Below are 22,322 nucleotides of genomic sequence, written 5' to 3'. Positions count from 1 at the left end.
TTTTTTACTTTTGAGACTTTCAAGCATGCATACAATGTGCTTTGGTCAAATTCACCTTCACTTCCTCCCCTCCAATTACTCCCAATCCCCATTACTGCTTTTCCCTCCCAGCTTCATGTGATCTTTTTAAAAACAAAAACGAAAACCTGGAGTTTCATTTAAGGTTGCTTGTATGTGCAAGGATGTGGGACCATCTGCTGGAGCATGGGCAGCCTCTTGGGGGCCATATCTCAGAAGAAGACTGACTCTTCCTCCCCCAGCAGCCAACACTTGCAAGTAGCTAGAGGTGGGACTTTATTAGCCCCTCTCCTGTCTGTGCTGGGATTCCAATGGCTTGATGGCTTGGCCTTGTGCAGGTTTTGTACATGCATTCACAGCCACTGAAACACGACGACTCTCAGTAGATGAGCAGATAACACATGGCAGTCCATCCAGACAATAGAATGCTATTCAGCACCTAAACTAATGAGCTATTGAGTCACAAAAAAAGCTATGGAAAAACCTTAAATGTACATTACTAAATAAAGGAAGCCAGTATGGGGAAAAATGACACCATTTGTGATTCTAAATACTCAGTACCCTGTGAAAAGGCAAAATTATAGAGACAATAGATGACAATGGAGAGCTAAGAATATAGTTCAGTAGGAGACTGTGTCTAGCAAAGACAAGGCCCTGGGCTCAATCCCTGGTATTGAAATAGGAAAAAAAAAAAAAAAAAAAAAAAAAAAAAAAAAGGTGTGGTGAGTGGGATGGGCAAAAATGCACAGAAGATTTTTAAGGAAGTGAAACACCTTGTATGAAAATATGTAATAGGTTAATGTCCCTTTAGAATGTACCACACTAAGAGCTTGTCCAAACATAAACTAGGGGTTTAAGATTATTGTTATTTGTCAATATATATGAATCACTTGCAGTGAATGCATTAACCTGGTAGAGGAAATTGATAATGGAGAATCTATGTCCTGTGTGAGGGCAGGGACAAGCATCATTGGGCCCTTCTTCTCAATGTTTCTGTGAACCTAGAACTATCCCACAACACTGAAGTATTCAGAAATAATAATAGCAATTGGACCTTCATCTACATTTCTCTTTGCTAATTAAAAACATCTGCATCCAAAATAATTGCAAGTGCAATTGTCTTTTCAGAGTCTCAAAATCCAGGGCAAAAGTGATAATTAAAAACATTCATTTTGAGGGCATAAAAGATTCTAATTATACACAAATGCCTTAATATTTCTTCAATTCTACATTCTGGTCAAAGGTTAAGTACAGTTTAGAGACAAAGGAAATGGTTCCATGCTAAGAAAACAAGAGAATCCATCTGAGAAGGCTACACATGGATGCACCGTTGGGAGAAGAGCAATTGGCTCTCTAGGACGCAGTGTACATGCATGAGCGGAACTTAAGCTCCTTTAGTCTCCTGGGAAAGCAAAATATTCTGAGCAGAGGAAATGCTACCAGTGGTTTTTTTTAAATTAATAAAAATGTAAAGAATGAATAAGAAAAAGACTAGAACACATGTATGGCTTCTCAATGGTCACTGTCGAGACACTGTCTACTAACTGTTTAGAATCACTGTACTGGAATGGACTTGTGTGGGTTTTCTGTCCCTCTAGACTCTATCACATGAAATTTGATTTGTATCACTTCTTAACCTTTTGATCACAACCAAATGAAGTTTTATTTGTAAGTTATACTTAAATCTCCCTTTCTTTGTACTAAACACACCAGCTACTACCAGAGACAACAGACTGTTATGTTCCTCACTCTGGATATCATGAAAAGCAGGTATATTGATTATTTTCATGGATTCCATTTTAGATTACTGTCCTGACTTCTCGGCCTGGAAAAGAAGTGGTCAAAGAACTGGAGGAAGGGTTGAAAGATATAAACCTACTTAGTGTCAGAAGACTGCAGGTGGTTGAGGTCACAAAAGGCATCCAAGAGCCTTCAGACTCACCATCTCCTACTGAAGAACCCAGCGATGATGGTAAGAGTTCCTGTTGCTGTTTCTTGACCTAGCAATCCTCCTGCCTCATTTTTTTCTTTCACGTTGAGACTGGAGCGATTAAGATCACTCATTGGCCTTACAGAGGATTCAGGTTTAGTTCCCAGCACCCACATGGTGGCATGGAGCTGTCTGTAACTCCAGTTCTAGGGGGTCCCAAGCTCTCTTCTGGCCTTGGTGTGTACTGGATATGCACATGGTACACAAACATACATGTAGGCGAAACACCCATATGCGATGAAAATAAAATAAATAAACAAATTAATTTTTTAAAGGAAAAAAAAGGAGGGTATGGTGATCCACACCTGTAACTGAAGTATTTGGGAGCTGGAGGCAGGGTGGATCAGAAGTCCATACCACATACCAAGTTTGAGGCCTTCTTGGGCTACATGAAACAGGGAGGAAGGGAGGGAGGCAGGGAGAGAGGGAGGGAGAGAAAGAGGGAGAGAATGATCCAAATTTTCCGAATTTTGTAACAGAAAGCACTTAGAAGAGTGCCTGCTACAGATAAATGCCATGTCCTGATATTAAGAGTAGAATAATACAAGTATTTGTAATGCTTTTAATACACCTGTTACTGAGAAAAATTCAAATGCTAGTAATTTTTGTTTTATTAAAAAATAAATGACCATCAAAATACTTTTCAGCTTAGAAGCCTCTCGTGATCCCAAAACCCGTTGCACTACTCTGCCATTGCACTACTCTCCCTGAGGCACTACTCTCCCAGTGCACTACTCTCCCCATTGCACTACTCTCCCCATTGCACTACTCTCCCCAGTGCACTACTCTCCCATTGCACTACTCTCCCCAGTGCACTACTCTCCCTGAGGCACTACTCTCCCAGTGCACTACTCTCCCCATTGCACTACTCTCCCCAGTGCACTACTCTCCCTGTGGCACTACTCTCCCCATTGCACTACTCTCCCCAGTGCACTACTCTCCCTGAGGCACTACTCTCCCAGTGCACTACTCTCCCCATTGCACTACTCTCCCCATTGCACTACTCTCCCCATTGCACTACTCTCCCCAGTGCACTACTCTCCCCAGTGCACTACTCTCCCTGTGGCACTACTCTCCCCATTGCACTACTCTCCCCAGTGCACTACTCTCCCATTGCACTACTCTCCCCAGTGCACTACTCTCCCTGTGGCACTACTCTCCCCAGTGCACTACTCTCCCAGTGCACTACTCTCCCCAGTGCACTACTCTCCCTGTGGCACTACTCTCCCCATTGCACTACTCTCCCCAGTGCACTACTCTCCCATTGCACTACTCTCCCCAGTGCACTACTCTCCCTGTGGCACTACTCTCCCCAGTGCACTACTCTCCCATTGCACTACTCTCCCCAGTGCACTACTCTCCCTGTGGCACTACTCTCACCAGTGCACTACTCTGCCATTGCACTACTCTCCCCAGTGCACTACTCTCCCTGTGGCACTACTCTCCCCAGTGCACTACTCTCCCCAGTGCACTACTCTCCCTGTGGCACTACTCTCACCAGTGTACTACTCTGCCATTGCACTACTCTCCCCAGTGCACTACTCTCCCTGTGGCACTACTCTCACCAGTGCACTACTCTGCCATTGCACTACTCTCCCCAGTGCACTACTCTCCCTGTGGCACTACTCTCCCCAGTGCACTACTCTCCCCAGTGCACTACTCTCCCTGTGGCACTACTCTCCCCAGTGCACTATTCTCCCATTGCACTACTCACCTTACTTTTGTACATTGCCCTCGGTTGTCCCGTCACATTTACGCTGCACAGGCATACTCTGTGTGGTTTCTTGTTTTCACCCTTGAGTTTAGCCCCTGACTTGCCCTGCTCTCTTCCTCAGTTCTCTCTGCTTCTCAATCCTATCTCTCATAAGTCGGCAATTTCAAAACTCTTACACAGCTCTCATGACCCTCCTTTTCTGCATTTTATCTATTTTTGCTCCTTTTCACTTTTAAAAGAAAATGAGCACGCATTGGCCCAAGAAAAAAGATATAAGGGAAACCTGTGTGCTTTTTATAACCCTATTTTTTCTCTCTTTGTGTGTGAGCCAATGCCTGTATCTACAGCAAATTCCTAAAAATCTTAATCGATTTAGGATCTTGTAAACTCTGCTTAATTAATCTCACCCGAAATTAATCTCACAGAGGAGCCATAACGCATGGGAACAATGTTGCTATCTTCTTTTAGGATGTGTGTGTGTGCTGTCCTTGTTATTTTATTTTTCATTTGTTATTTCATTTGTGTATTTGCACATGTGTGTACATATGGACACATGTATGTGGAAATCAGAGGACAACTTTTGGGAGTTCATTTTAGCTTTCACCTTGTTTCAAAGCAAGATGCCTCCGACTTCTGCTGTTCAGTATACTCCAGGGTAACTGGTGTGTAAGCGTCCACAGTTCTATCTGCCACCTAAGAATACTGGGATTACAGATGGCAAGCCATGTTTTTCCGTGTGTTCTAGGGATCAAACTCAGGCTGTTGGCCTTGGGAGGCAAGTGCTTTTACCATCCTAAGCTATGTTTCACTGCAGAAATCAAAGTTTGGCTTTCCTGTTTGCTGCAGTGCTTGGGATCAAAGTCAATACCTTGTACCAAAGCAAGCATTCTACCGCTGAGCTAGGTCTCCATCTAGCTCCTTAGGAATAAGGCTTGAGCGCTGAGAGATGACTCAGTTAAGAGTACTTTTGCTTGTGGCAGTCTGAATGAAAATGGCCCCCATAGGCTCATATATGTTGCAAACTTAGTCCCCATTTGATAAATTGTTTGGAAATGTTTAGAAGTGTGGCCTTCTTGGAGGAGGTGTGCCAACACCAGGCCTTGTCTGTCTGTCTGTCTGTCTGTCTGTCTGTCTCTCTCTCTCTCCCTCTCCCTGTTGCCTGTGGATCAGGATATAAAGCTCTCAGCTGTGTTCCAGTGCCATGCCTATCTGTTTCCCACAATAATTGTCATGGATTCACCCCTGAAACTGCAGGCAAGCTACCAATTAAATGTTTTCTTTTATGAGGTACCTTGGTCATGGTGTCTCTTCACAGCAATAGAACAGTAAGTGTGACGGTTTGTATATGCTTAGCCCAGGGAGTAGCACTATTAGGAGGTGTGGCCTTATTGGAGTAGGTGTGTCACTGTGGACGTGGGCTTTGATACCCTAGTCCTAGCTTCAGCCAGTCTTCTCCTGCATCATACCTGCCTGGACATACCTGTATGGACATTGCCATGCTCCTGCCTTGATGATAATGGATTGAACCTCTGAACCTGTAAGCCAGCCCCAATTAAATGTTCTTTATAAGACTTGCCTTGGTCATGGTGTCTGTTCACAGCAGTAAAACACTAACTAAGACAGTAAGACAGTGTTCTTCCAGAGAACCCAGGTTTGGTTCCTATCACCCACTTAGGCAGCCTACAACCACCTTTAAATACAGCTCCAGAGGCTCGAAGGCCCTCTTCTTGCTTCCTCGGGCACCCATATACATATGGCATACATTCACATAGTCACATACATATAAATATTTTTTTCATAAAAGAAAGAAATCTCAACAGGAATACCTGTCTTAGTTACAGTTTAATTGCTGTGAGGAGACACCATGATCACAGCAGCTCTTATAAAGGCAAACATTTGATTAGGGCTGGCTTGCAGTGTCAGAGTTTTAGTCTATTATCGTCCTGGTGGGAAGCATGGCAGCATCCAGGCAGACATGGTGCTAGAGAAGGAGCTCGGAGGTCTACATCTGGATCCACAGGCAGCAGAAGGAGATTGTGTGTCACACTGGGCGTAACATGAGCAGAGGAGACCTCAAAGCCTGCCTCACAGTGATGTGCTGGGGATTGGTTCTAATGCTTTGAGTTAATCCAGCCCCCCCCGCCAAATTGGGAATCTGCATGTCCAAGCACAGAGGGCCCTTGTCCACAACTGGCTTTTGATTGATCAATAAAGAACCAATGGCCAGTGTCTGGGTAAGAAGACTGAGGCAGGACTTTGAGATTTGCATGGGCTAGGAACTGGGAGAAAGGGAAGAAGCAGAGATCTCCATGATGGGGGAAGAAGAAAAACCAGACCTAAAGGCCTGCCGATGTGTGAGAATCAGGGAAAGTGGTCACACGGGTCACTTCCCCAATTGGGTTTGGAGTAGCAAACATGAAATACAGATTTTAAAACATTAATTCAGGAGTACCAGAGGGGAGTGTTTTCTAGCAGTGGAGCAGATTAGAAAAGCCCAGCCATTAAGCTAGTCAAGGCATAAAAATTAACTGGCGTGTGTGTGTGTGTGTGTGTGTGTGTGTGTGTGTGTGTGTGTTTCATTTGAGAATCCAGAGGGCTCTGGTGGGTGGCTGGGAGCACAAAATAATTAACTAAATGCATCTGACACACTTCCTCCAGCAAGGCCACACCTACTCCAACAAAGCCACACCTCCTAATAGTGCCAATCCCTATGGGCCAAGCATTCAAATGCATGAATCTATGGAGGCCATGACTATTCGAACCTTCACAGGTACATATTATGGGACTTCTTGGGGGTATTTAAAGCTTCATTAGTGTACCTAATAGAAGTTATATTTGGATGGAAGGAACATGATGTTAGATAAAATATCAATATCATTAGAACAGAATTCAGTTCTCCCCAAAATGACCTACTAATTGATCCCAATCAAAATCCTATCAGAGTTTTTTGTTGATTTTGTTTTAACTTGGTTTAGTTTTTGAAACAGGGTCTCACTGTGTAGTTCTGGATAACATGAACTTGTGGCAATACTCCTGCTTCAGCCTCTTGAGTGCTAGGATTACAAGTCTGTACTGCCATGCCCAGCTTCATTTGTTGATCTTGTTCTGAGGCAGAGTTTTGCTTTACAAAGCCTAGGTTATGTGTAACCTAAGCTGCCCTAAAAATCACATTCTCCAATGTCAATCTTAAATGCTCATCATCAATGAGATTACAGTAACTATATACCTAGCTCACTTTTTAAAATTAATCTGATGAGCTAACCCCATGCAAAGTGTATATGCACTCACACGCTCACGTGCATGTGCACATTCAAGTTAAGGTGCATATTAAAGCCAAGGGTGCAAAGATGACTCATAAAGTTGTTAAATAAGACAGTATTGGAGGGGCTGGAGAGATGGCTCGTCGGTTAAGAGCACTGACTGCTCTTTCAGAGGTCCTGAGTTCAGTTCTCAGCAACCACGTGGTGGTTCACAACCATCTGTAATGGGATCAGTTGTCCTCTTCTGGGGTGTCTGAAGACAGCTCAGTGTACTCACATAAAATAAATAAATCAATCTTTAAAAAAAAAAAAAGACAGTACTTGGGCTTATCATATGCTCAATCACAGATCCTTTGTTTCATATGCATGATGCTCTGGGTTTAACACACAGCACTGCAGAAAATAATATGTAGTGTCATGCTGGCACAGGAATAGACCATTTGTCCTGTCTAGAACTGATTACTGAGCCCAGAAGCAGAAAGTCACATGAAAACGTAATAATATGTGGTGTGGCTGCCAGGGATAAACAATGAAAAAAGATTAGTGTACTTAATAAATCATGCTGGAACGATCATTGATCCTTCAGGAAAAAAGAGAAGTTGGATCTCTACTTTATAAAACCTAAATATGAGAGAGAAAACTTTTAGAAGAGAATATATAAGAAAAAAAACCTAATGACTGTAGGTGAGGAGAAGGAAGAATTCCATAAATGAGACACAAAGTCTGCTCGCTACAGAAGACTGAAGAAGCATCTCTATACTAAAATCAGAATTCCTGTTTGTCAGAAGACACCATGGAAAAGGGAGTCAGAAAAACCACACCTACAGCTCTCACTCAAGTAACCACCAAGGAGTTGCTGTCTGGAATGCAAACGTTGTGACATCATCATAAAGTGGAGCACCTGGAGCACCACAGCTGAGAGGAACAGTGCTAATGAATCTTTATATCAGGGGGAGTGTCGGGTTGGGCGGGGGGGGGGGGCAGGCCACTCATGGCATAGAAGACTGCACTTCTTACAAAGCTCCAGGAAATTAAAGCAATGACATATTACTTAAAGCAGTAAACTTTTTTAAAAAGGGAAAGAATGATAAGGAAGTTCAGCATAGCAAGGCTTCCTCTGAGGAGGAGGGAAGAGCACACAGACATGTCGTGCTATTCATGATATTCTGTATCTCAAGTTAACAAAAGAGATTCATGATGTCTGCTTATGGCTGAGCTTTTGGAGCTTACAAGGGCACACCTAATACATCTTCATTTGCATACGATAAAATTTTTATACTAGTCTTCTAAAGAATGGATAAGTAATAAATATGCCAAAACTCGGGAGGTCACAGTGATCAATATACTTTGGCATCTAGACAGCATCTGTCCAGGTTGACAACCGTCTGCACTGATTGGGTATATGAGCCTTGAAGCAGTTACAAATCAGCTTAGCGAGGCTGTCAGCGAGCCTGCAGTTCTCAGCCATGTACACAAGGATATCAGGTTCCTTTGCTAAGTGCTCATAAACCGTTGGTTTAAAATTTCCTCCCAGAGTTTACCAGGGATCGATGTCAAGATCCTTGGAAAGGCAGCCTATCCACATGTGTTCTCAGGAAATACCAAATGTTAACAATCCAAACAAAGAAGATAGAGATTCATGGCTCCTTAGAAGAGTCCAGAAAGAAGTAGGGGTGGGGGATTGGAGGGTCCCCTCTGTACTTTAAGCAGTTGTCAGACCCTGATGTCTTACAAAATAGGCCAGATGAGCAGCTGCGCATCGAGTTTGTCTTGGATAACTGCATTAAAGTCGTTTTCCTGTGGCATGAAGTCTAAATTAGAAGCTCTGTTGTGTTTGCTACCAAAAGATTTTTAACCCAGACAGACATGTGTTTCATTAAAAGAAGCCGTGGTCTCAGAAAAATAGCATCCCCCCCCCTTATACTTAAATGAAGTGATAGGAATTTAGCAGCATATCTGAAATTACTTGAAAATCGAGATTTTAAAAAGTTTGTTCTTGCTGGGTTGAGGAATAGTCTACATACCAGAAGTTTACATGCATTCAACATGTACAGCTCAGTGAGTTTTCACAATCCTGTACCCCTACAGTTCATCACCCCAGTCAAGATATAAAATCCTTGCATTGTGCTCAAAGGCCCCTTCTCCCCTACACACACACACACACTCAATCCCACCCTCCGCCCTTTACTTCCCATTTTACAAAAGTAGAATCATACAATATATATATATATACTTTTGTGTCTGACCTTTTTCATTCAGATGTTGAGATTTATCCATGATGTTTATAACAAGTCTTTATTGTTGAATAGTAATATTTTACATAAATAATTTGTTTAACTATTCACCTGTCGATGGACACTTCGGTTTTCTATTTTTGACTATGAGTAAAACTGGTATAAATGCCTACACACAGATCTTTCTAGGCATGGATGCTTTCATTTCTCCTGAGTCCTTATCATTTATCTTTTCTAATACATGTACTTTCAATTCATTTGTGGATTTGTATTTAAAGTATATTGAGCCAGGCATGGTGGCAAGGCCTTTAATTTCAGCACTTCAGAGTCAGAGGCATGTGGATCTCTGAGTTCAAGGCCAGCCTATCTACAGAATGGGTTCCAGGACAGCCAGAGCAACACAGAGAGACTCTATCTTGAAAACCAATAAGAAGAATAAGAAAATTTGTTTTTTATATACTTTTATTAGGTATTTTCCTCATTTACATTTCCAATACTATCCCAAAAGTCCCCCATACCCTCCCACCCACTCCCCTACCCACCCACTCCCACTTTTTGGCCCTGGCGTTTCCCTGTACTGGGGCATATAAAGTTGGCAAGTCCAATGGGCCTCTCTTTCCAGTGATGGCCGACTAGGCCATCTTTTGATACATATGCAGCTAGAGTCAAGAGCTCCGGGGTACTGGTTAGTTCATAATGTATTCTACCTATAGGGTTGCAGATCCCTTTAGCTCCTTGGGTACTTTCTCTAGCTCCTCCATTGGGGGCCCTGTGATCCATAGACAACATATCATTTATTGATTCTGATAACCTCTAAGTTTTACTTGTAATGATACTCCATTAATAATTACTGTTGTAATGTTGATAGTGATAATGATAGTTGATAATGTTGTAGTGTTGATATGGTTAGTTTCATGTCTATTGTTTTATTCTGTTGTGTGTTAATTCTGTTTGATTGGTCTTTTTTTTTTTTCTCCTGCTTTCCTGCCTTTGAGGGGTGTTCAAATATTTGTAAGATTTGGGGCTAGAGAGATGGCTCAGCAGTTAAAAGCTCTTGATGTTCTTTCAAAGGACCCAGGTTCAGTTCCTGCAGCTACATCAGGTGACTTACAACCACCTGTAACACCAGTTCCAGGGGGTGTAACATTCTCTTCTGGCCTCCAACATCACCAAAATACATGTAGTATACACACAGAGAAACACACACATACATATAAGTAATTTTTTTTTAATTTAGCTGGGTGTGGTGGTGCATACCTTTAATCCCAGCACTCAGAAGGCAAAGGGAGGCAGATCTCTGTGTGTTCAAGGTCACCCTGGTTTACATAGTGGATCCCAGGCCAGCCAGGGCTTCATAATGAGACCCTGTTCCCCCAAAACGAACAAAAAAAAAGACATAAAAAACCATTTAATTCTATTTATCAATTGTAATTTAGCTATTCAGTTTTTTATTATTTTTAGTGGCTTCTCTGGAGGGTTACATTACCTACCTTTTGTCTATTCACAACCTAATTAGAGTTAACATAGTATCCACCATAGGACTTTAAATCTATATTTTAGGCTTTTTATAGCCTACTTAGAATTAATATAGCAGGGCTGGAGAGATGGCTCAGCAGTTAGGAGCACTGACTGCTCTTCCAAAGGTCCTGAGTTCAAATCCCAGCAACCACATGGTGGCTCACAACCATCGTAATGAGATCTGACTCCCTCTTCTGGGGTGTCTGAAGACAGCTACAGTGTACTCACATATAATTAATAAATAAATCCTTAAAAATTAATATAGCACGATTTCATGTAAAATATAGAAACTTCAATTATGTAGGTCCATTTATCCCATCTCAAGCATATATTCTTTTACTTTGTATGCTTGGGTTTTTTTTGTTTGTTTGTTTGTTTGCTTGTTTGTTTTTGAAACAGGGTCTCATAGAACCCAGACTGTATTTGAACTCCATATATAGCTGAGGATAACCTTGAACTCCTGCCTCCTGTTCTGCCTCCCTAGGGTTATATATACACTATTCTTTATGCTGTAGTTATCATATGTGTTCAGTGCCTGTAGAAGCCAGAAAAGGATCTCAGGTCCCCTGGGGCAGGAATGGCAGATGGTTGCGAGCGACCATATGGGTGCTGGAATTGCTCTTAACTGCTGAGCTGAATTTCCAGCCCTTGGTCTTAAATCCTGGACCCTCCATCTTTACCCATAAATGTTTGCTACTTCCACATTTCCCTTGGATTACATGTCCTTCCCCTTGAAGGACCTTGGTATTTTTATCTCGACGGTTCTGGCAGTGACAATTCTCACTGCTATTTATCTGACAGTGTCTATTCCACCTTCATCCTTGAAGCAGATTTGTCTCGCCATATAGAATTATAGGTCGCCTGGGATGTTTCAGTAATTTAAAGATATTCCCCCGCCTTCTGGCCATCCCTTGTTTCTATCTAAAAGTGACAGCCCTTAAGTCATTTCCAGCTATCTGGAATGGATCATTTTTCTGACTGCTTTTATGAAATGTGCCTTTATGTTTGTCTTCATCAGCTTGATAATGATATAACTGCATAGCTTTCTTCTAATTTATCCTGTCTGGAGATCACTAAGCCTCTAGAATCTACATACTTTTCTTCCAGATCTGATCATTTATTTGTTACTTTTAAAGACTTATTTTTTGACTGGACTCAGAAATAAAAGCTCTAAATAAGGATAGCCTACGTCTTTCAGGCAATCTGTTCCTGGTGTTTTTCTTTGCTTTCCTTCATTCCCTTGGCCAAAAGTTTAGCAGATTCTACAGCCTTCTCCTGGGCTTTCTTCAGACGCACTAGAAAAGGGCATCAGATCTCCTCATTACAGGTGGTTGTGAGCCACCATGTGGTTGCTGGGATTTGAACTCAGGACCTTCAGAAGAGCAGTCAATGCTCTTACCCACTGAGCCATCTCTCCAGCCCTCTCCTGGGCTTTCTTAATGTATTGTTTCTTCCTAGTGATATTTTGCATTTGTGTTGCAGAACAAGGGAAGTAACAAGACTGTGGGTCTTGGGTGCTTTGGTCCCGGCCTTCTTCCCTTCTTTGTTCAAGAGCTTTCTGACAGTAATACACTGGCTGACATCATCTTCTTTAGAGAGCCTGAAAAGCAGTGGGATTTGGCTAGCTCCTCTGATCACCAACCACTAAGGGATAGTAGCAGCTGTCAGTCTAGGAATAGCCTTCTCTCCCTTTGTGACAACGACTAAGTGAGAACTCAGGTTAGACTTCCACCATACATCTGTGACCAGACTTGGGCTTCCTCTCTCCAGCTCTCCTTGGTCTGTAACAAGAGTGCCCCTTTCTCAACAGCTGCTGCACTCGGTCATGAGTCAAAAAACCTCACTTCATGAGAAAACCCTGTCGTTCCCACTGCTCATTAGGACAACACAGTCCGTCTACTCTTCACCCAGAGCATCGACAGCTCCTTATGTGCCCTGTGCTGCTCGTAGAAAGTACAAAGTTGGCATTCGTCATCCACTTCAAAGTGTTTTTCTGTGTGTTTCTGACAGCTGGTGATTGGGAAGGAAATACAGTTTCATTTTGATTCAGCTGAACACTTAGGATGCTCCAGAAAAAAAGACCTCGAGTCTAGATGCTTTATTCTTCTTTTTTATGACAGGGTCTCACTGTGTAGGCCTAGCTGGCCTAAAACTCAATTTGTTGACCAGACTAGCCCCAAAGTCACAGAGATCCATCTGCCTCTGCCTCCCAAATACTGAGGTGGGTTAAAGGTGTGCACCATCACACCCTACCAAACCTATAAACTTAAATCTGTAACTTAAGTTCTAAAACTTTCTACCATTATTTCTCCAAATACTTTTGTGCTATATTCTTTCTCTTTTTCTAAGACTCCAAGTGCCCATCTGTTAAACTTTTAAAAATTCTTCCACAGAGATCCCCACATGGTGGTGCAAACTTCAATCCCAGTACTTAGGAGAGTAAAGCAGAAAGATTCCCAAGTGTGAGGCCGCCCTGGACTACATAGCAAGACCCTGTCTCTAGCTTGGTTGTTCAAGCCTTCAAGAGACCCTGTGCAAAAACAAACAAACAAACAAAAACAAAAAAACAACCAACAACGAAAGGACTCCATCTCAAATAATAACAGCAGTAACAAAATACAAAATATAGAATAAAATAAATGTGTTCCACAGAGCCCTAGGCTAGGTACTTGTTGCTTGCTTGCTTGCTTGCTTGCTTGCTTGGTATTGTTTTCCTGAGGCAGGATCTCAGGAAGCCCAGGCTGATCTTAAATTCTCTACATAGTAGTAGATAACTTTGAACTTCTTATACCCCTCTCTGTACCTCCCAAGTTTTAAGATTTCAGGTGTGAACCACTGCATCTGGTTTTATAGCGCTGGGGACAGAACCTAAGGCTTTGTGCTTACTAAGCAAGCTCTCTACCAACTGAGCTGTATCCCTGGCCAGTGTTCCTTTATTTTGTCCATCCATTCTTTTTATTTGATATTTTCTTTATTTACATTTCAAATGCTATCGCCTTCCCTAGATTCCCCTCTGAAAACCCCCTATCCCCTCCCCACTCCCCCTGCTCACCAACCCACCCACTCCTGCTTCCTGGCCCTGGCATTCCCTTCACAGGACCAGGGGCCTCTTCTCTCATTGATGACTGACTAGGCCATCCTCTGCTACATATGCAGCTAGAGCCATGAGTCCCACCATGTGTTTTCTTTGGTTGGTGGTTTAGTCCATTTTTGTCCCTTTGGGTAGATGCTTATCCGTCTGCTTTTAGGTCACTCACTTTGTCCTCTTCATTCTCATTCTGCTTTTAAACCCATATGAATGTTTTTGTTTAGATACTGTATTTTCAAGTTCTAAAATTCCCATCTGATTATCTTTCATATTTTCTGTTCCTCTATTGACATTTCTTATATTTCTTTTTTAAATAATTTATTAATTTATTTTTATGTCATGTGCATTCGTGTTTTGCCTGGATATGTTTCTGTGTGAAGGTGTTGTATCCCCTGAAACTGGAGTTACAGGCAGTTGTGAGCCACCACGTGAGTGCCGAGAATTGTACCTGGGTCCTCTGGAAGAGCAGCTTAGCACTGAGCCATCTATCTAGTCCCTACTTCTTATATTTCTATTTATTGTGAACATACTTTCTATTCCTCCTTAAGAATTGTTTCAATTATGTCAATTGAATTATTCAATTCAATAAGGTTAAATTCTGGTAAAGGCAATATTTTTATCATGTAAAGACTTGCATCTGTGATTTGTGTTTTCTTTTGAGACTGAGTCATTGTTTTCTTCCTCTATATGCCAAAAACATTTCAATTAATTTAGTTTGTGAATGTTAGGTTATAGAGAATTTAAATTGTTATGTTGCTTTGGAGTGTCTGTTTTGTCAGACAATCAACTTTGTTAGGCTCAGACTGCCACCTGTGTTTGTTTTGCTTGTAGTTGTTGTTGTTGTTGTTGTTGTTGTTTGAGACAGAGTCTTATTAGGTAGCCCTGGCTGCCGTGGAATTGCCTATGTAGACTAGACTGGCCTTCAACTCACAGGGACCTATCTGCCTGCCCCTGCCTCCTGAGTGCTGGGATTGAAGACATTTGCCATTCCTGCCTGGCCTCAGTCCCATTCTTTAAGCCTAAACTCCAAGCTGTTTTCAGTTTTCCCCACACGTGTAGTACAAGGGCCAGCCAGGGCCTTGCCTGAGCTAAAGCACATTGTTCAGTGCTCTCTGGGTCTCTGTTTCAGTGGACTTCTTCCTCCCTGTCTATTAACTGGTGAGGTGGAAGCAGGAGCATTCCAGTAGCTTCCTGGCCAGGCAGCCTGGCCCAAACAGTAAGCCACACACTCAGTGAGAAACTATCTCAAAAATAAGGTAGAGAGCAATAGGGGAAGACTGACGTTCACCTCTGGCCGCCACATATGCAATCACAGGATCATACACACCTGTACACATACATACACTCCCATACACAAAAATAAGGCGGGGGGGGGGGGTGTTAAATTAAAATCTAAGCCAAGTAAAGGTACTTTCTGCCAAGTGCAAAAACCTGAGGCTCCATACCCTAGTTTCAATCTCTAGGACTCACTCGGTGGAAGAAGAGAACCAAATCTTGCAAGTTGCCATCTGACTGCCCCATGCATAACATCACTCACTCACACACCCACCACATGCACACTCACACACACACACAAATAAATGTAATTTTTAATTAGTGTAGTTGGCAATATAAAAAGCCCTATGATGTCAAAGGACAACTGAAAAGCTAGGGGAAGTACTGGGACTTATAACATGGGGGAACTGATATCTAAACACAAAGATACAAGTCTCTTAGAGGGGAATTTGTAGATACCTTTGGAATTTATATGTGTTTGCTTTTGAGTCATCAGTTCCTCTTTCATGAACCCAGTATCCTGAGAAAACTCTTGCAGTGATTCAAAAATGCAGACCCATGCAGAAGTACAGTCACAGTCATGCTACCTAGGTGTGTGCACGTGCTTTTGGGGGGGGGGTGCACACACGCGCACGTGCTTTGGGATTTTCTTTGTTTTCAGAGACCTTTTCAACTTTGTCTGATTCAACCTAGCTCACTCTGCAAGCCTGGCGATCCAAGTTCAATCCCTGGATCTCACAGTGACGTTAGAGAACTAACTCCCAAAAGTTGTCCTCTGACCTCCACACATTTCCGCCCTGCGCACTTGCCACACATGTGTAGCAGTGTGCACATGCTTGCACACACGTAATAACGGCAATAATTTATGAATAAAATGTTAAATGTTTAAAGGAGACAAGCACAGTGCTGTGGCTGTTGGGGCTGTGCCATCAGACTCCTTTTTCGTCTGCCCTGCCCTTTCCCCTCTCCTTACCACGGTGCCTATGAAACCACTACTTCCCAGCCAGCTTCAACACTTTTAACTTTGAAAGTTATGTTAGTTTACATTAAATACTCTTAAGCTATATAATACATAAATTAATATCTGCAGGAGGAATAAAAGATTTTTGTTTTAAAACATGGCCTCTTTATGGGACAGAGACTGCCCTGGTACTCAGGAGCCATCCCATAGCCAAATTCACAGCAATTCTGTGTCAGCCTCCCTAGAGCTGCGACTATAGGCATGTGCTACCATGAAGAAGTCTTAAATATCTCCTAAGACTAGTGTTTAGCAAGCCAAATACTACTTTATCTGTTTTTATTCTTTCCTGGTGTGGGGGGTATGTGTAGAAGCCAGAGCACAGCAGTGCCATCCTCAGAAATGCCACCCACCTCCATTGACACAGGGTCTCTGCTGGTTCTAGAGTTCACCAACTAGACTAGACTGGCTATCCAGTGAGCCCAGGTATCCTCCTGCCTCCACACCACCATGCCCTAGCATTTTCACATTAGTTCTGGGTTTGAACTCAGGCCCTCATGCTTGAGAGGCAAAACCCTTATCAACTGAGCCATCTCTCCAGCGCCAGGTAATATTTTAGACTTCGGCACACCTCTTTCACATAGAGTCTTCTTCTTCTTCTTCTTCTTCTTCTTCTTCTTCTTCTTCTTCTTCTTCTTCTTCTTCTTCTTCTTCTTCTTCTCCTTCTCCTTCTCCTTCTCCTTCTCCTCCTTCTCCTTCTCCTTCTCCTTCTCCTTCTCCTTCTCTTTTCCTCCTCCTCCTCCTCCTCCTCCTCCTCCTCCTTCTCCTTCTTCTTCTATGATATGAAAATGGGACCGTTGTTTAAGAACTGTAGTTAAAGCCGGGAGTGGTGGCGCACACCTTTAATCCCAGCACTCGGGAGGCAGAGGCAGGCGGATTTCTGAGTTCGAGGCCAGCCTGGTCTACAGAGTGAGTTCCAGGACAGCCAGGGCTACACAGAAAAACCCTGTCTGGAAAAACAAACAAACAAACAAACAAACAAACCTGTAGTTAAGATATATTTTTCTTCCAATTTGGATCACACACTTCACTAAAAAAGAAAAAAGTGAAAGACTTTGAGCATCTCAAATGTTCACATCACTGTAGATGTACACTTCCTCAGCAGCAACTTTTTAATCTTTATTCCCAAGAGCTGCATGGCACTTAAAAGTCTGCAATGCTTTTAGGAGTCCAGTGTCCTTATTTCATATCCAGTGGGCTCTCAGCCTAGCCATCACTATCATGTCCAGCGCAGAGGACTAGCTACTTTCCCGTTGCTGTGATGAAATGCCATGACCAAAGCAACTTAGAGAAGAAAGTTTGTTTGGGCTTATGGTTGCACAGGGGGGCTGAGTTCACAATGGTGGGGAATAGCATGGCAGCAGGCATGCCGGCAGGAGCAGGAAGCGGAGAGCTTCAGCCACAAACAACGAAAAGAAGAGCAAGCTGGCTGTCGGGTCAGTCCTTAAGCTCTTCAAGTCCATTCCCAGTGAAACACTTCCTCCAGCACCCATGTGGCAGTTCATAATAAATCCAAGTGAAGGCTGTCACTGCTGTGGCCACTAGGGGGCAGAATAAGTCCACACAGGGACTCAGGCAAGGCTGTTCCAATGGTTAGCTGTAGTTTCGCGCGGGCACCGCGTCAAGGGGCCTGTTTCATCAGATGCTTAATGCCTTGCTTTCTGGGAGGAGCTATGCTTCAGTATTATCTAAGAAGAACAATATCTCCTTCCCAGCTCTCCGGTTTAGCACATTTAGTTATGTTTGTGAGCAATGCTGCAGTGGGCGCTGCTGTTCTAACCCAGAGGAAAGCAGAAGCCAAGGAGGATGACCTAGCAAAACACAGTTTGAAGAAAAAGGAAAGTACCTTTTTTTTTTTTTTTCTGCCCATGAGAGTAGGGAAGAGTAGAAGAGCTGGGCGTGTGGCACAGTTACTAGCATGCTTGCCTTACATGCATGAAGCCCTGGGTTTGACCCTCAGCACCACATAAACTATGGTGTGGTAGTGAATGCCAACCCTTGTCATCCCCACACTTGAGAAGTGGAGACAGGAAGATGAGAAGGGCAAGGTCATCCTTGTCTACATAATGAGTTTGAGACCAATCTGGACCATGTGAGACCCTGTTTCATCCCAGAGTGACAACGAGAAAGGGAGGGAAAGATAGAGATGGAAGAGGAACGGGAGGGTGAAGGCAGTGGCTGAGCTACTGCGTGCTGTTCTTAAACAACGTACACTGTAGTGTGTTATGACAACTAGGAAATAGGTTATAGTGTCCCTGCTGCTCCCAAAAACACACAACTAACAACATTCCAAGGCACATCTCAAGTCCTGATCTTGCTACTAAATCACACTGCCTTTCAAAAACTCGGGGAAATAAAGCCTTCAACAGAAATAAATTAACAAGAATGATTAATACTGCACAATGAAGCTCACAAGCACCCCGTCGTTACTAATTAAAGCAGACAAGGAAAGATCATATGAGCATAGCTCCTGGACGACGTTCTGAGTCAAAGGCTGGAGGAGGTGCAAGGCCACGGATTAACAGAGTAATAAAAGCCCTAAGGAAGGAAGGAAGTCACGTGACAAGGAGACAAACTTAGCTGAAGCAGAAGGGTCACAGGAAAAGCAATGGGAGTGACAGGCCTCTGCCAAGGCCCCAGCTGGGGGATGGGGCAGGATGGCCGTGAAAAGAAGCCTGCATCTAAATGGGGAAGATCAAATGTGTCCCCAGCTAACGATAGTGACAACACAACTATACAATGAACGATCTGCCTCGCCATCATCACCTACACATGAAGGGTGGGTCAGGACAGGTGCAGGTGGCATTTGAACTGGATCTTGAAAAAAACAGGGTGTCCACGGGGGGCAATGGGGAGGAGCGCCCTGGACCATCACAGAGGAAGAGGAAGGCGGAGTCTCTGAAGAGTGATGGCTCCAAGAGGAGGTGACAATAGAATTCAACCTGAGCCCTTAGGAGGAGCAGCCAGTGCTGAAAGGATGCCATTCCTTCTGAGACAGCAGAATCAAGGTTCCCACCTGAAGCCCAGAACCTCTATGGGGATGCCACGAGAATCTCTTCCAACGAGAAAACTCTGCTGTCACTCTCCCCAGTGTGTGTGAGTTAAGAGGTGAGAAATGAAGGCTGGAGAGATGGCTCCACGGTGACAAGCACTGGCTGCTCTCCCGGAGGACCCGGGTTTGAGTGCCAACAATTCCCAGCACTCACAAGGGGGCTCACAGCCACCTGTAACTCCAGTTCCAGGAGATCTACTGCCATCTCTGGCCTCTGTGAACACCACACACACATGGTCCCCCACACGTGCACGTAGGCAAAAACACCTATACACATAAAAATAAATGAATTAAACTTTTAAAAAGTTAGAAACACTAACAATGAACAGTGCCGAGAAGACTGCCTGCCTGACTCATCTGGAGAACAAGGCGGGGCGTTCTCCATTGTACAACACGTGCTGCGTTCAAGAACCCGTTCCTCAGAGTCGTTTTGCCTGCACCCTCAGACGTGTCGCTTCCCAACCTCAGAACTAATGGAAAAGCCGAACATTTTAGAGAGGGAATTGTCACTGCGGTAAAATCCACACGAACAGAGGTGCCATCCACATCTCTGCTGCTGGGACACATCTAGGAGCCTGAATCTTTGTTGCTTCCTCTCTTGGTGTTCCATTTCTGATGAGTTTTCTCCCTACCCATCCTCTAAGCCATGACGAAACCACCAGCAAAGCTACAGCAAAACCTTGAGACCTGCAAGCCACCGTCGTGCATAACACCACGCTTATCTTCTGTTCTAGCTTTAGCATATTTGCTGTTAAAAAAAAAATTCTCCTTCATTTCTTTCTTTTGCCTTTCTTTAAAAGATACGGTCTCACTGTGTTTCTCTGGCTGACTCGGAAGTCTCGGTGTAAAATAGGCTGGCTTTGAACTTACAGAGATCCACCTACCTCTGCCTCCTGCATGCTGGGTAAAGCATGGGCCACCACACCCAGCTTCATCCCCTTCTTCTCAGCAGAACTACTTTTCCTTGGCCTCGCCATTCCATGTTAGCTGTACAGTTTTATGTACTTTAGAAAACCCTTTTCAATGTTGTTGTTGATGATGATGATGATGGTGGTGGTGATGATGATGATGATTCTATGAAGAATGATGTCTTGTCCCCTCCCACTACCCATCGTGGGAGTTCCCAATCTTCTACCCTTTATACTTACTTCTCTGAGACTCTCAGGGTTTGTTTGTTTGTTTGTTTTTAATTAATTAATTAATTTTTACTTTATGCATATGAATGTTTTGTGTGTACATGGACCACATGTATGTCTGGGGAAGCCAGAGGGTGGCCAGTTGGATCCCCTGGAACAGGAGTTACAGGCAGTCATTAGCCAAATGCAGGTGTGGGGAAATTGAACCCAGGTCTCCTGAAAAAGCAGCCAGTGCTCTTGACCACGGAGCCACCTCTCCAGCCCCTCAAGTCCCTCTCTCTAGCTCTATCCTTGCCTTGTTGCTTCCATAGTTCTTTTGCCTCACTAAGGACCAGCCGCCCCCTCGGTGTGTTTGCTTCTGTCGTCACCAGATGAGCCACATTAGTTATTTAAATGGTGCTCTGGCAATATCTTGTGCTTATTATTCTAGCACCATAAAACACAATGGAGCAGACAGGAGTCTGAGACGGAGTGCTCAAGGCTGCTGCTTGAGAAATTCCAGAGAGTTGTGTGTCCCTGATGAGATGAACGAAACAGCTAGAAATGAATGAATCTGTATAACTATTTAGCAGAGTTGATCGTGCTGGCCAAGAAAAAAAAAAGTGTACTGTACTTGCTATCCCTGTGGGAGACAGGAGAAGTCCTTGAATGAATGTGAAGTCATCTCACTCCCTGCGCCTCCTGCGTTGGAGCCAGCACCATGGACTGAACCTTCTTTGTTCCTGAGGTGGAAAAGTCTGCCGCCTCTACCAACCTCTCCTCAGGAATGTCGCTCTAGAAATAACCTGCCTGGCATTCGCGAGTCATACACAGAAGTTATTCATCTGAACCACTGGCTTTTCTTAGGCCCTTTGTATCTCATGGACCCTCAGGGTCTCTCCTCAGCTCTTCCCTCCCCGCCTCTGTCCATGCCTCCGCCATACCTTCTCTCTGGCTTTCCCTGACCTTTACTTGTAGACGCAGATGCCAGCGTCAGAGGTAGAACTGGCTGACTTCAGAAATGCCCCCCAGGAAAGCCTGTTAACTCACCTACCCAGGGCCTCTCATCACACAGCAGCCTAGCCCCTCACCTTGGATGCCAATCACACTTGTGAGACAGTGTGCCAATGAGTAACTCTGTAATCTGTACGATAAGGTAGGGGCAGTATAATAGTTCGTCATTTTTTCTTTTAAATGTTAAGATTCATTTTAACAGAAGTAATAATTAAACACACTTTTACTAAAAATGATAACATAGAACTGATATGTCCCTCGTTAATAACTAATGAGCCTTGCTGTGTAGTTTTTCCTAGCTTTTATATTCTAGAATATTTTTGGTGTTCTCTAAAGATTCATTTTATTTATTTGGTGTGTGTGCGTGCATGAATGCCCATGGAGGCCAGAGGAGAGCATCGGACCCCTCCTGGGAGCTCGAGTTCCAGTGTGAGCTCCGAAACTGAACTCTGGTCCTTTATGAGAACCACAAGCACTCTTAACTTTTGAGTCATCTCTCCAGCGCCTCAGAATATTTCAAAACAGAAATAGACAATTGAGATAAATTTAAAGACTGTAGGAGTGTGAATAAAGAGAGACTGTGTCTCAAAACCCTGCCCATTTCTGCTCCCTAGCAGCTAATAGCTAGATGGCAGCCTTTCAGACCTGTATAGCAGGTTCATGTATGTACTTACAGCTGCACGTTTGCAGGTACAGACTCATGGATTCACGTTCACAGGTAGTTTTACCTTCATACAAATGGGATCAGATTACTCCTTTCTAAATTTCCATGTTGGTAAACTTAGCTTTAAATTGCTAATGACTACATAGTACAAATCAGTGTGAGTGTGTCGTAATTTATTTAAACATTCCTCTATTGATGGACACGAACTAGACCTGCTTCCTGTTTGGAGTTTGATTGTCGGGATGATAACGCTGTGCTGAACGTCTTTGTGTAAGTCTCTTGTGCATGCTCCAAGAGGGTGTCTAGGACGGACATTAAGTTTATATGCTTAAAGTTTATATTTTTCAAAATTTATAATTAAA

At 43.4% G+C, this 22,322-nt stretch overlaps 1 protein-coding gene across 3 annotated transcripts in view; it reads left to right on the top strand.

The window, feature by feature from the left end:
• Positions 1-22,322, top strand: part of M1ap (meiosis 1 associated protein) — an 80,737-nt gene that overhangs the window by 30,552 nt on the left and 27,863 nt on the right. For all 3 annotated transcript variants that reach the window (XM_021164813.2, XM_021164812.2, XM_021164811.2), the window contains exon 3: positions 1,822-1,990. In XM_021164813.2, the coding sequence (XP_021020472.1) occupies positions 1,822-1,990 (169 nt within the window). The remainder of the gene's footprint in view (positions 1-1,821; positions 1,991-22,322) is intronic.

This window comes from Mus caroli, unplaced genomic scaffold (assembly GCF_978045245.1).
Source record: "Mus caroli unplaced genomic scaffold, Mus_caroli_1 scaffold_7, whole genome shotgun sequence".
NCBI lineage: Eukaryota > Metazoa > Chordata > Mammalia > Rodentia > Muridae > Mus > Mus caroli.
This window is presented reverse-complemented; position numbering and strand designations above follow the sequence as displayed.